Below are 16,465 nucleotides of genomic sequence, written 5' to 3' on the forward strand. Positions count from 1 at the left end.
CCCTTGAAATAAATCGGTGAAATTAGCTGCTTTGTGAAAAGTAATTGAAACTTTTAAATTTAATTTAATTTAATTATGTTAGTTGATTCTTTAAAAATTATTTAAAAAAAAATTTTTTATTAATTTTGATTTTTTTTGAACACCCATGAACTTTATTGCAGTTCCTCCCCGAGTCATGAATACCAGACTTGTACGCAGCCCATACATATGAACAAGTGTTTAGGAGGTAACTGGGATGGATTTGAATTGACTTTATTACTTACATCCTTCATATACATGAGGAGTAAAAAAACTTTACATTACATCTCCATCTAAATGTGAAATGTGCAATTTATAGTAATTTATAATAAATATTATGTAGAACAGGATAGTCAATATAACATAGAAATACAGTTGCATCAGCATGAATTAAGCAGTCTGATGGCCTGGTGGAAGAAGCTGTCGTGGAGCCTGTTGGTCCTGGCTTTTATTCTGCAGTACTGCTTCCCAGATGGAAGCAGCTGGAACAGTTTGTGGATGGGGTGACTGGGGTCTCCAATGATCCTTTGGGCCCTTTCTACACAACTGCCTTTGTAAATCTCCCGACTAGTGGGAAGTTCACCACTACAGATGTGCTGGGCTGTCCGCACCACTCTCTGCAGAGTCCTGCCATTGAGGGGAGTACAGTTCCCATACCAGGCAATAATGCAGCCAGTCAGGATGCTCTCAATCATACCGCTGTAGGAAGTTCTTAGAATCTGGGGGGCCATACCAAACTTCTTCAACCATCTGAGGTGAAAGAGGCACTGTTATGCCTTTTTCACCACACAGCCAGAATGTACAGACAACGTGAAATCCTCAGTGATGTTTATGCAAGGAACTTAAAGCTGTTCATCCTCTCAACCCCAGATCCATTGGTGTCTATAGGGGTTAGCCCGTCTCCATTCCTCTTGTAGTCCACAACCAGCTCTTTCGTTTTTGCGACATTGAGGGAGAGGTTGTTTTCTTGACACCATTGTATCAGGGTGATGACTTCTTCTCTGTAGACTGCCTCATTATTATTTGAGATTAGGCTAATTAATGTAGTGTCGTCAGCAAATTTAATTAGCAGATTGAAGCTTTGGGTGGCGACACAGTCATGGATATACAGAGAGTAAAGGAGAAGGCTTAATACACAGCCCTAAGGGACACCTGTGTTGAGGTCAGAGGGGCAGTGGTGAGGGAGCCCACTCATACCACTTGCTGGCGGTCTGACAGGAAATCCAGGATCCAACTACACAAGGCCGGGTGAAGGCTAAGGTCTGTGAGCTTCTTGTCGAGCTTGGAAGGAATTATGGTGTTGAATATTGAACTGTAGTCCAAGAACGACATTCTCACATGAGTATCCTTCTTCTCCAGATGTGTAAGGATGGTGTGTATAGCCATGGCTATTGTATCATCTGTCAATTGGTTGTGTCGGTAGGCGAATCATAGGGGCCCATTGTGGGTGGTAGCACGCTGCAGATGAGCCCTTGACTAGCCTCTCAAAGCATTTGCTTATTATTGAGGTGAGTGTGACAGGACGCCAGTTGTTCAGACATGTTACAATGTTACATGTCTTTTTAGGTACAGGGACAATGGTGGATAATTTGAAGCAGGAGGGCACTCCACACTGAGAGAGGTTAAAAATGTCTGTAAACACACCAGCCAGTTGTACCGCGCACATCCTGAGTACTCGCCCTGGGATGCTGTCCGGTCCTGCGGCCTTGCGACTGTCCATTCGTTTGAAACACCTGCGTACCTCAGCCTCAGAGATGACCAAGCTGCCGGTTGTATTGTCTGCTGGTCTCCTCAAGGGCTCAGTATTTGCGACATTGGATCGAGCGTAAAAAAGATTTAGCTCATTTATGAGAGAGGTATCCATGTTGGAAACTCCACTACGATTAGCTTCAATGTCTGCGATGGTGTGCAGAGATTACCATAAGCTGTGTGTGTTGCCTTGATGTCCATTTGCTGCAGGATAACAGACTTCTTCTTCTACGTGGCAACTCAGATTGCCACAATATCTGACTGGTTGAGTTAAACATCTCATTTAACTAAACATCGGTTAAATTGTTAGAGTGGATTTTTTTTGGGTAGATGATTTGTTTACACTTAAATGACTTTGGCCACCAGACTTCTATTTTAACTGTTTGACAAAGGACTGTGGATTGAGTCCACCAGAATGGGCTTCCTAAAAGGTGTAAATACCAGATGCTTCTGGCGCCTGATGCTGTAGTTTCGAAGACAGTATTATATATACATTATAAATATTAATTGTCTTCTATGTTAGCACGTAAAATGCCAAATAAATGTATTGTGGATTGAACTAAAGGCTATGGATACCAACCCAGACATGTTGGCGTCGGAAGGAAAGGATGAAATCCGAAGGTGTGATGTTTGTATGTAGCTTCAAAAGGAAGCATTGTCTATAACTTTTGAAGTAGCGATTGCCTTTGTGTTTAGCATATAAATATCGAGCCCACATTGAGCTAACAGACCTCTCTGCAGAGAGCGTCTCCGTCCGTAAGATGCCTGCTTCTTGTGTCGAATAAAGAAGCTGCTTTGTATCTACCAGTGACTCTGTCTGTCCGGTAATTTCATCCATGCTACAACAAAATATATTGCTGGGCAGCTGCATTATGACTTGTGAACTTTACAAATTACACGACCTTATCATAGCCTGGAGAGAACCGGCAACAGATGCTTGGAGGTTTCATTGAAACCTAGTGAATATTGGAAGGCCTAAATAGAGTCTACATAGAGAGGATCTTTTCAATAGTGGGAGAGGCTATGACCAGAGGGCACAGCTTCAGAATAGAAGGATGTAAACTCGAAAAAGATATGAGGTGGAGCTTCTTTAGCCAGAGGGTGGTGAATTTGTGGAATTCATTGCCACAGTTGGCTATAGCAGCCAAATCACTGGGTATGTTTAAAGCAGAGGTTGATAGGTTCTTGATTAGTCAGGGCATCAAAGGTTTAGGGAAAAGGCAGGAGAAAGGAATTGAGAGGGATAATACATCAGGTGGAATGGTGGAGCAGACGAAATGGGATGAATGGTCTAGTTCTGCTCCTATATCTTATGAATGACTTTGCATGTTTTTGAGTCAAAATTATTCACATTTAACTTTAGCATTTGTTTTGATAGCTGTGAACCTGTGATGAGGTAACACCAGCTCTCAAGGCCATTTGCTGGCATGCCCAGTTATGTGGTGGTCCTCACAGACGAGGGGAGTTCATCCTCCCAATGGAAACCTCTGTTGGGTCTTCATGGGAAGAAATGGCATGGGTCATGGTCACAAGGCAGTGGATCTTTCCTACTCTGCCAGGTTTTGCTGAAAATCTCCAGGCATTTTAGTCAGTAGCTCTTGTATTCAGCCATTGGAATGGAAAGAGGTCCTGGACATGTCTATTGAAACTCAGAAGTTCAAGACTTATTTATGAATTTGGTAGGCCAACATTGTGGATTTAACCCATTGCACAGTATGTGTCAGACACTTTCTTACCAGTATGTCAGACCAGCCTGTAGTGGCTTACTTGTAAAGGATACAAGACACCAGTGAAAATGAGTTTTCAATTACAATAGGGTGTTGGTCTCACAGTATCAAATAATCTTCACTGGCTCAAGAAACACAGTGCAATGTGTAAAGAGCATTATGTTTCACTTTCTCAATACTTATGTATGTTTTCCATTGTTAGATAAGGGAATGCAAATGTAGTTTTATGTCTTTAAAGGACATTCAGCCATCAGAAGTTATTGAATTGTGTAGCAATATTTTATGTTGCCATATTTAACAAGCAGAATTACTAATCAGACATTAATAAGGAACATTAATGGCTAGCCGATGTTTATTTAAAGATCCTCCCTCCCCAAAAAATATGCTTACTATTTTAACTAAATTACAATTCTGCCTGATCATTTAAGCGTAAGTTCAGTCCCACGAATGACGTTTGAGGCTTGTGAGTTAAATTTATTTGTTACTTAGCATACTTGAGTTCATGGTAGCTTATTGTCATTTCACATCTTAGGGATTTATGTTTAAATATCCATTCTCCTCATGTGATTGTGATGACTGGCATTTTTATGTTTCATGCAAATACTTACAACAATTTAAAATAAATAGTTAAATTATACTGAGCTTTATTATTCAGTCCACTATTCAATTACTATGAAGTAATTTTATCTTGTACTTGATCCTTAATATTCCCATTAAAGTAACAGCAAGATACTTAGTATAAATTTGTTAAGATATGTGTAAAATTGCAGTTGAAGCTTTTTCTGCATGTCCCATTTACGTTTGTACAAAGGCTTGAATAATCACAAATAATCTTACCCAATTAAAATAAAACATAGTAAGTTATAATTTCCAATACTCTGCATGGGTTTTCCCTCTGAAATACATCTATAATCTATTTGACCTCTGAAGAATCAATGTCAGATGCTAATTATCTGCACCCCTGTCACCAATGATGCTAATTCAATGTTTACCGTGCACTTCTAATGAATGTTCTACCATATGCTAATTTGGCTGTATAATTTTTAAACTGTTTTACTTTAATTCCTTATCTTCTGGAGCAACACCTTCCACTATGGCAGTCACTAATATTTTATTTAAGTGCTCATTCTTCAGACATTACATAGCTTCTGCCCGCAAAGCTTGGCAGAGCCAAAACCGACATTCACTTTACCCTCTCAATGCAGCCTCTATAAGCATTGCTAGATTGTGAGTCCCAACACTCACCCCAAAGTTCTGAGAAAAGTGGCATTGATTGTTGCTCTGTTTGAGACTATTTAGGTCAATGCAAGATCAGAAAACTTTCTAAGGTAAGTTACTCGACACCATTCCTGTGCTTTTTTTACTGAGAAACCGGAGCATATGGCACTATTTTAGTTTAGTTAACTGTCTTTCCAACATGAGATCTACCAGGAACACAGGTGCTGATGAAAGGGCATTGACGTTAACCACTAACTCCACTTTTCCCACTGCACAAATCCTCTGACTCGCCCAATATTTCCTTCTATTTCATGCCTTCCTTACAGCTGAACCAGTAGAAGTCAATTGTATGGAGTAATATAAGCCTCAAGACCTCTTGCTTGCATTCACTTTTTCATTGGTTGATAACAAAGGACAATGAAAAAGCAAAAATAGTTGTGAAGATGGAAAAACATTGATGACTGTTTTAGTTAGTAGTGACAGTAAATCTAAAGCAATGTGCTTTCACTTTTTACCACCCAAGCTTCAAATTTACTCAGCTGATATTGTGTCATTCTGAATGCAGTGTATCCTTTAGATTGTGGACGGGGAGTTTCCAGTTCTATTAAATAACTCTTTCAAAGTAGAAACAAATGCTGTTGCCGTATTTGCCAAATACAGCAGTTAAGAGCTAATTCCACAGTAAGAACAACATCCAGTGGAGTTGAAAGTTATGGGGAACACGTACAGTAAACGAGTGGAGCTCAGACCAAGATCAGAGTAGACGTGGCTGTACTGAATTGCAGATAGACTCCATGGATTATGCAGCTTCCTTCTGCTCCTGTTTCTTATATTCTTGTTTAATCTTAGTTTGAAAGAAAATCTCCTAAAATCAAACTGTAAGACTTACAATTTTTTTTCAAAGCTGTTTATTTTTCAGTTGCCTGAATCAGCTATGATGTACTCTGAATATAAATAACAAAACTGAGCTTCTTGAGCCACTTCTTCTGTAAGAAATGCACTTGAAGCTGACCAAAATAAACCCTGGTGATACTTTGATTTACAGCTTGATTAAAATGTGCACAGCTTCCTGAAATAATACATTGCCTTTCCTCTTTCAGCAGTTTCAGTAATCAACTGTATAATTTGACAATTCAATCCATTTTTCACAGTTCCGGAGATGTGAAGGGAAAGTCTTGATATCAGCAGGCATTTTGTTCCTCACAATTTTGTCTTCCAAATGGAATTTGCAGGTTGGAATCTCCAACCCGAACTCTGACAATGGAAGCCCCAAAGGGAGTATATATCACTGCAGCCGAAGGGGAGCTTAAGGCAAGCTGTCGAAGAGAATTAGAGCTCCAGTCTACAGATGGGGAGGTAAGCTCTTTAGAGGCAGACTTCAATTTGTCTGATTTGCTATTAATTCTGTTCCCTTTTATCAGGATAGTGATTGGCAAAGAGTTGGGCACAAAATGATGTAATACAATTGATTTACAAAGGGCCAGAAAACAAAACCAAGTGGCAAATTATTTGTATGTATGTGGTTAGATTGCATAAAAAAAAATAGGGCAGCACTGGAGAAAGTGCAGGAGTAATAATAAGGTTGGTAGTAGCTCACACAAAATGCTGGAGGAACCCAGCATGTTAAGTCAGCATCAATGAAGGGAAATGAACAGTAGACTTTGCAGATTCAGACGTTCATCAGGAGGACTGGAGTACTAATAAAAGGTCTCAACCTGATTCATCGACTGTTCATTTCCCTCCACAGATGCTGACTGACATGCTGAGTTCCTCTAGCATTGTGTGTGTGTGTGTGTGTGTGTGTGTGTGTGTGTGTGTGTGTGTGTGTGGTTCAAAATACCCTTATCTACAGAATCTCTTCTGTCTACCAGGGAAGATTCTTCACTGGAGAGCATAAAGCTAAGTAGAAAACTGTAAGATAGATTCCACGTAATTGTAAAGAATATTATATCCTGTCATAAGATAGCTGACTTTCATTCTGCTGAGGTTCAAATCTCAGCTTGTGCTGCAGGAGGTGGGAGTGGTCTGAGGGACGTTATTGTGTGTTGGCATCAGAGATAGGAGCAGGGTCGGTTTGCTGAAGTGATGTTTGCCTGCTGGGGAAAGCTATCTAGTTTGCAGCCATCTTTGGACAGCAACCAGACAACCAATGGATGGTCACCAGGGCCTTATATTGTGTTACTAGTGTGCATTAACCTCCAGATGAGCTTATTGGATTCCAAATCATGCTTCTCCCTTTAACTTCCTTTCCTAAACTCCTTGTTATGTCCCAGAGAGATCTCCAATGGAATGCCCACTTTGTGGCTGACTTTTGGTCTTGAAGAAAGTTTAACATTCAGCATTATTCTGAGTTGTGTCCTTAACTGTATTGGGACCTTTCCAGACGTAATAAACCATTAGCAAATGCATTCTTTACTGTCAGGTGTTAAATAATTGAACTTGCAGAAAAGAAATCAGATAGAAATACCACCTCCTAGCCCATTGTTAGGAGCAGTCCTGAACTTATGCCTGTATGTGGAAAGCCCCAGGGAAATTACATTGGAGGTGGAAGAGAGAGAAAATAGATATTGGACCACTGGAAAATGACATTGGAGATATAATAATGGGGGACAAAGAACTGTATCATCTCAATCAGGATATTCCACATACTCACTACCTCCTGTGTGAAGAAGTTTCCTGTCAGGCTGCTTCATTTACAACACTGTTGAAGGCCCATAGAAAGGGAAAAATACTGCTTGATCATGAAGGCCACCTTGTGTATGGCTCCCTCAGGAGGTGCAGAGAGGGCATTCAAATACCAGATTTTACTACAAACTGAGCTCCTAGCAAACCTCACAGTGAGATAGCTAAGCTGGTCAAGCAAATGCAAGACAACACTAGCAAGCTGGGTGGCACCCCTTTGCCTTTACTCAGTGAAGAAGCTTCCTTTGACTATAAAGGCCATCCTGAATGAGGAGAGAGAAAAGATTGGTCCAATTGGATATTTGACAAGCTGTTGACCAGGCTTCAGTATGGACAGTGATAAGGACCCTGCCTTGCAATCCTTCCAACATGCTCCGCTCGGCTGCCTTAAAATTGGAGTGGGGATAAGATTATCATCCACCTCCTGCTGGGCTACCCTTCTGAGTGAAAGATATGGGAAGAACTGTGATGATGTTTTTCCTAGTTCAACTCCAACAGTTTGAAAAATAGGGCACTGTCTTAGAAGGGCTATTCTAAGCTTACAATTTGAGAAAGACATTAGTCATTGTTGGGAGTCCCTATTACTATTGGAAACGTTTGAGCAAAAGTAATCATTACAACCAGGTCTGCCAACTATTACAATCCCAGGTGCAGGGTTGTGTGTTGTGAGTTGTACACAAGCGAAGTATGAGCAATGTAAAAAAAAAACTCAGGAGAACAGCCTCTGTGTAATGCCACTTCCCACCTAATCTCTTTTACACAAAATGTACATGAGACCACAGCCTTTGTTGTGAGCTTTTATAAATAATAAAAATCAATTGTTCTGTATACAACTAAAAAAGTATTGATTGTAAAAATGTAAAGGTTTAGCTTCCATTAAAGTAATCATTCATGCACATTTTCTATGTAATAAATTATTTAATTGCTTTAAAAACACATAAAGGGAAAATTTACAACTTGAATCAGAATTGGAATCAGGTTATCACTGATATACATTGTGAAATTTGTTGATTTGCATTGCAATACATAAAAACATACTATAAGTTGCTACAAGAACATACAAAAAAAATTGCAAAAAGAGAGTAAAATGGAGATGTAATTTCCATTGGTTCATGGACCATTCAGAAATCTGATGGCCAAGGTGAGGAAGCTGTTCCTAAAACTTTGAGTGTGTTTTGATTGTAGTAATGAGAAGAGGGCAGGTCGTGGGTAGTGAGGCTCCTTAATAATAGGTGCTGCCTGCTTGAGACATCACGTTTTGAAGATGTTTCTCAATCGTAGCGAGGTTAGTGCCCATGTTGGAGTTGGCTGACTCTACAACCTCCTGAATCTTTCTCACATCCTATGATTTGGTGCCTCCATCCCAGACGCAACCAGTCGGAATGCTCTCCATGGTACATATGTAGAAATTTGGTAGTTTCTTTGATGACATACCAAATACTTCCCCTCATGATTTCAGCTCCAATAAAATTCCAGAAACCCCAGAACAAATCAACCCTTTTTATTGGCGCTCAATCTACATTGATTCTCTCATCATCTTTACCACCTGCAAAATAGGACTCCTGACAGCTACTTGGAAGTTTGTGTCTATCATCAACAAAGATAAGAACACTGGGTACATGCTAGTACCGCTCCAAGCAGATTCTCCTCCAAGTTCATACTATCCTGACTTGGAAATAAATTACCGTTCATTTATCACCGCTAGATCTAACTCCTGAAACCCACCTTCCCAACAAACTATGGGACTTCTATCACAGGAAGGACTTTAAGAGTTCAAGATGGTGGCCCAGCACAGCCTTACAAAAGCAATTTGATATGCACAAGATATGTCAGTTTTAGCAGTATTCCCTACACTCCATAGTTAAATAAAGAATTTTCTGAGAATAAGTTATAAAAGAGTTAACTATCTTATGTAAAATAGGAAATTGCCATTAGCTGAGAGTGAACAATAGAATTGAGCTTAAAAATGCAAACATGAGAAAATCTGCAGATGCTGGAAATTTTGTGTGTGTTAATAGAATTGAGTATTGTTTGGAGTCACTAAAACAAAATCTGAATTATTTATGGATATCTTCTGAGATTAAATTAGTTGGTTTGCAGGCATTCCTTAGCATGTTTTTAGTATTGGCCTTCACAGCTGTGACAGTCATTGTTTCATACTAAGTGGAATCATTTTGATCAGCAATTAAAGCTCCAAAATAAGTGAAGAGCACAGCATTGTTTAGAATGATACTGGGACAATAGCAAGGATTGTGTCATGTGTATATGGAGAAAGGTAGTGATCTTTAAAAGATTTTGCCCTGATTATGAACTCATCAAAATTGCTTTAGACCAGGGGTTCCCAACCTTTTTTGTGCCATAAGCCAATACCATTAAGCAAGGGGTCGATGGGCACCAGGTTAGGAACGCCTGCTTTAGACTTCCATGAGCTTTGGAGCTTGTTAGATCAGAGTTCAGTCTTCCATTCACATTCTGCATTATTATCCAAAAGATGTGTCAATTTATAATTACTCTTGTACCACCACCAAGCAAATTCCTGACTGCTGCATTTCTGATATGACACATATTCCCATTTGTGGTAATTATGCAGTCAAGATATCTTCCGCAACAAATTGTTAGGATGTTGTGTCTTTGAAGGAGCCACAGAGCGAATGGAGCTGGAAATATAATTAAATTTTATTCAGCACAAGCAGCATTCTGGAGGAATCTCTCTTGGATGAATCCTGAATGAATCTCACTGAACTTAGAGCACATTGCAATTTTATATTCTAGGGCACACATTTCCTCTTTTATACCTGATCAGTCATACTCTTACTCTAGTTATCCTCCTGTTCTTCACATAGCTTATCTGTCAATTCTTAAGCTCCTTCCTTTCTAACTTATAACTCTCTAGAGCCCTGTCTGATGTTTGCTTCCTGAACCTTAACTATGCCTCTTCTTCCTCTTTCTATATCACTTGTCAGCTATGGGTCCTTCACCTTATACTTGCACTAAGGAGATGCAGTGCCACTGTTGCTGCCTTACCGTTTCTGAATTCTACCCACGCTGACTCAGTAGACTGTCCCTCCAGGATGTTCTCCTTTTCTGCAGCTGCAAGACTATCTCTGATTACCAATGCCACTCCCCCACCTCTTTTACCTCCCTCCCTGTCCCTTTTGAAACATCGGAATCCTGGAACATCCTGCAGCCCTTCCTACCCTCATGACAGATAAATCTCTGTCATGGCCACAGCAACATAGTTCCATATACTGAACCATGCTCTAAGCTCATCACCCTTGTCCCTGATACCTCTACTACTAAAGTGAACACATTTCAACTCCTCCAACTGTTTGCATCAACACTCTATCCACTGCCTATTATTCCTTATAATCTCGCTAACTATTGCATCTGCTTTTACACCAGCTACGCCATTACCTGACCTATTATCTCCTCCTCTCTGTCAATCAACACTGGTGCACCTCAAGGGTGTGTGCTTAGTCCACTGCTATTCTCTCCCTGCATGCATAACTGTGTGGCTAGGCACAGCTTAAATGCCATTAATAAATGTGCCGATGGCACAACTATTGGTAGAATTTCAGAAGATGTTGAGGCATTTAGGAGTGAGATAGATTGCCTGGTAGAGTGGTGTCACAAAAACAACTTGCACTCAATATCAGTAGGACCAAATGATTGATTGTGGACTTGAGGAAGGGGAAGCCAGTCCTCATCGAGGGATGAGCTGTGGAAAGGGCGAGCAGCTTTAAGTTCCTGGTGGTCAACATCTTTGAAAATTTATCTTGGGCCCAACATATTGATGCAATGACAAAGGAGAAAATTTGGTGTGTCACCAAAAGCTCAAGCAAATTTCTACAGATGTACTGTGGGGAGCATTCTGACTGGTTGCGTCATCGAATGGTATGGAGGGGCCACTGCACAGGATCAGGAAAAAAAAGCATGAAGTTGCAAACTCAGACAGCTCCATCATGAAGACAAACCACCCCAGCATCAAGGACACCTTCAAAAGGCAAGGCTTTAAAATGGGGGCATCTATCATTAAGGATCCCCATCAAAGAGGAGGTACAGGAGCCTAAAGACACACACCCAATAATTCAGGAACAGCTTCTTCCCCTCTGCCATCAGATTTCTTGACGGACAATGAACCCATGTACGCTGCCTCACTTTTTTTTTGCTTTCTTATTACACGACTTATTTAATTATTGTATATACTTCCTATTATAAAACAACACATTTCACAACATTTGCCACTGAAATGAAATCGGATTCTGATTCAGGAATTTTATTTACAATCCCCCTTGCAAACTAGTTTAAACCTTCCACAACAGCTCCAGCAGAGCGACACACAAGAATTTTGTTCCCCCTCAAGTTCAGGTGTATCCTTCCTCAGACGATATCCCAATGATGCACAAATCTGAAATCTACACAAGCTCTTCAACCACATATTCATTTTTGCCATATCATTCCTATTGTTACCTTCACTGGTGTGTGGCTTGGGCAGCAATCCAGACATTGCTATCCCTGAGGTCCTGCTTTTTAGCTTCCTACCTAGCTCCCTGGGAGCTACTAAGACAATCCCACTTGATATTGGGATAGTTGAAATGCCCCACTATTATAACCTTGCTACTCTTATGCCTGTTTGTGATCTGCATAAGTTACTTATTTACTTTCTGCCGACTGCTAGCACAGTAGGGTAGTGGTTAGTGTAATGCTGTTACAGCACCAGGGATGGACAGACCAGGGAGTCACAGAGGGAGTGTTTCCTGCGAAACACTATTACAGCATCAGGGAGTTGCAAAGGGAGTATTCCCCGCAGAAGGCAGAAAAGGGTGGAGAGAAGATGTGGCTGATACTAGGATATTGTTTCAGCTGTCAGAAATGAGGAAGGATGCGGACACCCATGGGGCGAAAAGTCAGGACCAGGGGAACTCTATCACTGTTCTGTCTCAGAGAAGTCATGGTGAGAGAACAGTACCAGAAACAGAGGAGATAATTGAATTCCTCCAGTATGTTGCTGCTCCAACTTCCAACATCTATGTCTCTAATAAGGTTTCTCCTGGTGTGTTGTAATAAAAAGGCCACCTTCCACCCCACTGTGGAAGTCCTTTCCTCTACCTCCACTTTTTTAAAAAGCATGGTCATGTTTCTGATTAAGGGCCATCATACACTGACCACCTGGATCTGAAAGTTATGCTTCTTTCTGGGAGAAACAAGCCAAGGAGTCTGTCATTTGCCCCTGGGAAATTCAGGGCTGCATGTTTTATGAGAGACCACAACACAGGAAAAAGTACTTAGTGAGAGAATAGGATTTAGGCCGCAAAATATGGGGAGGAAATGAAACCTATTTGGTGTTATGTATAAAATAAATTTGATTTATCAGCTTTCCTCAAATGTGTCATGTTTCATCAAAGACCCCTGAAGATAAGTTATGCCATTATGAAGTTGCATGTGTTAATTCAGTGTTGTCAGTAGTTCTACACTGCCTTGTAAAGCAGCATGAACTAAATGGAACAAAATGTTCATGATGCTTAATTGCAGTATTTAGTACACATCAGAATACACCCAGTCTACACTGCTGGGGCCATGCCAGCATCACAAAATATACACTCTAACCAATAGATAAAATGTCTTTTTTTTACATCTTCAGATATTTTTAAATGCAAAAACAATCCGTTTGGGAAACATCCCGCAGGGCTCAGCCAGTTCATCGTCAGCCAGTTCTTCAAACCTGCGTCAGACTGTTTATGAAGTATGTGTATGTCCCAATGGCAAACTCTTTCTCTCACCGGCGTCAGTGGGTTCCACTTGCCAATCCAGCAGCAGCATCTGTTTGCGGATTTAAATCTATTAATGCTGTTGAAGTTTTACCACCGTAAAAGCCTTTTTGGTACTGTCCCTTGGCTCTGTTTGACTCTGACGGTGAAATGGGAACCACTATGAATCTACAAAGCCTTTGCCGGGACAGAACAGGAGGACATGACTGCCTCTCTATGGTAATTGGCCAGTCAGTGTATTAACTGTCAATGAAGAAACGTCTGCCCCAAGACAAACTGGATATCACCCTTATTTCCAGAAAGGGGTGAAATACACAGGTGCCTTTGCTAATTCAAGTAAAGCACATAGTTATTTTTTATTGTTAGCAGGACCTGGTCATGAAAGGAATTATCATTTAATACCACAAATACAATAATGTCTTTTCTCAGAACTTTAGTTTCCTTTTTAACATTTAACTAGATTTTGGTTTTGTCATGTCGTAAAAAACTGGAATTTATGGGATTCCTGAATAGTGTTGACTGAACATTTAAATGAAGTGTAGAATTTGCATGTCAGTCATCTGTAAAGGAATGAACAAATCATTCATTTGTTTCTCGTTTTGTTTTCCAATGTGTAAGGAAATCATTTTCAGCTGCATCTTCCAGATTTTTCCGTAAACATGTTGGTGAAACTATAGCTTTGTGATATTGATTATTTTTTTGTGATGTGATATAAACCAAAGAATGGAACGTGTGATGTAAATTCCAAACACTGCACAATGCAGCTGGTACTAACCAGCACAATAGCATTAAGAGCATTACAGAGATGTGTGTATGGGGGCGGGAAATGGGGGAGGGGGTGGTGGGTGGTGAGAAAACATCCATTTCCTACAATTGGTTAAAAAAATACTCCCAGAGTTGGCAGTCTGGCCATACCCTATGGAATAAATCACTGACTATTGAAAACAAATCTTAAATCTTTGATTTAAGAACAAATTGAAAAACATGGTGCTCCGTCTACCTAACAAAGCTTGCTTTTGTCTTTGGTTCTCCCAAGCCACTTAATTTAAATTTGTACTCGTCCCTAAAGGACAACACATCTCATCATTTATGTGTTACACCAGGCCTGCTAGTTATTTTCTTTCTTTACTAATCTCATTAAAGTACATTTTCTTTATGTATGAAAAATTTAATCTGAATGATAAAGGAAACTATTTTCTTACATATTCTATGCAAATGTTTGTAAAATTGCAATATTGCCAAAATGACAAAAGCTGTGCTTTTGTACTCTTTGCGTCTTGCTTTATGTAAAATGAAAACATTTTTTCTACTTATAAGAGTGGAGCTGTATGTCTTGTTAACTATAGCTAAAGGTTATTAGACCTCTTGTCAGACTCACCATACCCTCATGGATTAAAAACCAGGTTTGAAAAGTTGTCAGTTAAATTATGTTTAACTTCCAAACCAAACTTGACTGTAGAGGCTTGGCCATAGTTTGCTCCCAGCAAAAGCAGTTGGCTTCAAACAAAGCTGTTGCCAGTTGGTTGAGAGGAAGGTATTACAGGAACTTTTCATAGAAGACTATGTAAATGGTCTTGAATATTGGTAACTCTTTAAAATGGTTAATGTTTTGTTCATTTTATTCTCCTTCTTTGTTAAGAACGGATACATATATGGGAATAAGTCTATTACATAGAGCTTTGATAATATGTTTCATATGAACACAGAGATTATTTAATATGGATATATTTAATACTTTTTTCATCAAAAGTAAAATAAGGCAAATCAAAAATACTAGTTCAGGAAATATTTAAGTTATGTTATCAATGAATGCAAATAAGTTGGCTGATAGATATAAATGGGTTTTCAAAGGAAGTGAGTTTCAAAAATTCAGATATCAATGAAGATTTATATAGATGATATACCAGGGGCCAATTGTAAATTCGGGCAGCTGATGATCAATCAGGCTGAGGCATCTTAGTTTTCCGATAGCACCTGATCAAAATATCTCGTCAAATTCAGTATGACAAGCCAAACTGGTAGCATGCTATTGATTTTCAATGCAGCCTTTGTAATTACCTGACTATATTGTCAGCTGTTAGTCTTTAAAAATTCAATTGGATATTGGAGTATGGAAAAAAAAATATAATTACACCTTTATATCATCAGACTGACCTCAGCAAGTCATGCATTGCCCATCTAAACATTTTGTTTTAAAATGAAAGCAATGTATTGCAGATAAAACTTTTGTTTGGAATAATATGTAAAAAACAACTTTTCAAACTTAGTGTTTAATATGGTTCTTATGTCACTATTTTGCAATTTTACTTTATGACTGCGTACGTTTTCATTTTGGTGAACTTAAGAATGAAATAGTTGAAAGGAAGGAAGCATTGTTTGAAGATGCTGGATGCTGTAGACCTGTAATTACTCTGTTGGTCTCCAGTTGTGTCTGACGGGAAAGGTGCACAGGGCCTTCTGGAGCGTGGCAGGGTACCTGTTACACCAGATCACTTTTGCTTTCAGATTTTTCTGTTCTTCTTGTGTAAGTGATGAGAACTCCACCTGAATGTTTCAGGACCAATCTCATTGGAAAGGGTAATGATTGGATTGGAACTAGGACATGGAACTGGGCTTAGGAGATCTTCAGGAAAACAGTGTCTGCTTCCTTGCCAGTTAGACGAGGTGACTGACATAAAATTAACCACTTTATGGCAAATCCAGTTGGGTAGGGGAAACAAAATCTGGCTTTCAAACAAATGGGAGATTGACTGTGATTATAATGGAGCAAAGAATGGGGATCAGGTTAGGGCAGGAGATCCCAGCCTGGGGTTCATGGACCCCACAGTTAATGGTAAGAGTACATGGGATAAAAAGGTTGGGAACTTCTGGTTGCAGGTTGCAGGGTAACATTACCTCTTGTGTCCCCCCTCCCATTCATAAAAGGGCAGCACTTACTGTACATGCCTCCTGATTCCATGGAGCATATTGAGTGCGTAAGGCAACACTTGCACCTTACCCATCAGTCCCATATAAGTCCTCTTGGTAGCACTGTAAACTGATAAATATCAGTGCCAAATGTGGTCAATAAGTGTGACCACCAGGAGTTCTACTGAAAATTTCCTCTGAATATGAGAATAAAATAAAGAATCTTGGCACAGCTGGTAAAAAAATACTCTGATGATGAAAAGGGCATAAGAATATTTATGAGAATTAAAGAGTGTTTAATTTGGTTGATGGAAAGCTATTTCAGTTTAGTCATTACTCTGCTATTTAATTAATGCAACAACTGTGTATATATTAACTCTTTTTTAGCTACTCCTG

General features: G+C 39.6%; 1 protein-coding gene across 6 annotated transcripts in view; it reads left to right on the forward strand.

The window, feature by feature from the left end:
• The window catches only part of LOC140194593 (zeta-sarcoglycan), a 971,547-nt gene extending 957,978 nt beyond the window's left edge, over window positions 1–13,569 (forward strand). For all 6 annotated transcript variants that reach the window (XM_072251823.1, XM_072251818.1, XM_072251820.1 and 3 more), the window contains 2 exons: window positions 5,945–6,068; window positions 13,036–13,569. In XM_072251823.1, the coding sequence (XP_072107924.1) occupies window positions 5,945–6,068; window positions 13,036–13,230 (319 nt within the window). In that variant the 3' untranslated portion in view covers window positions 13,231–13,569. The remainder of the gene's footprint in view (window positions 1–5,944; window positions 6,069–13,035) is intronic.
• Window positions 13,570–16,465: the final 2,896 nt, after the last annotated feature.

The sequence above is a fragment of the Mobula birostris genome, chromosome 3, assembly GCF_030028105.1.
Source record: "Mobula birostris isolate sMobBir1 chromosome 3, sMobBir1.hap1, whole genome shotgun sequence".
NCBI classification, from domain to species: domain Eukaryota; kingdom Metazoa; phylum Chordata; class Chondrichthyes; order Myliobatiformes; family Myliobatidae; genus Mobula; species Mobula birostris.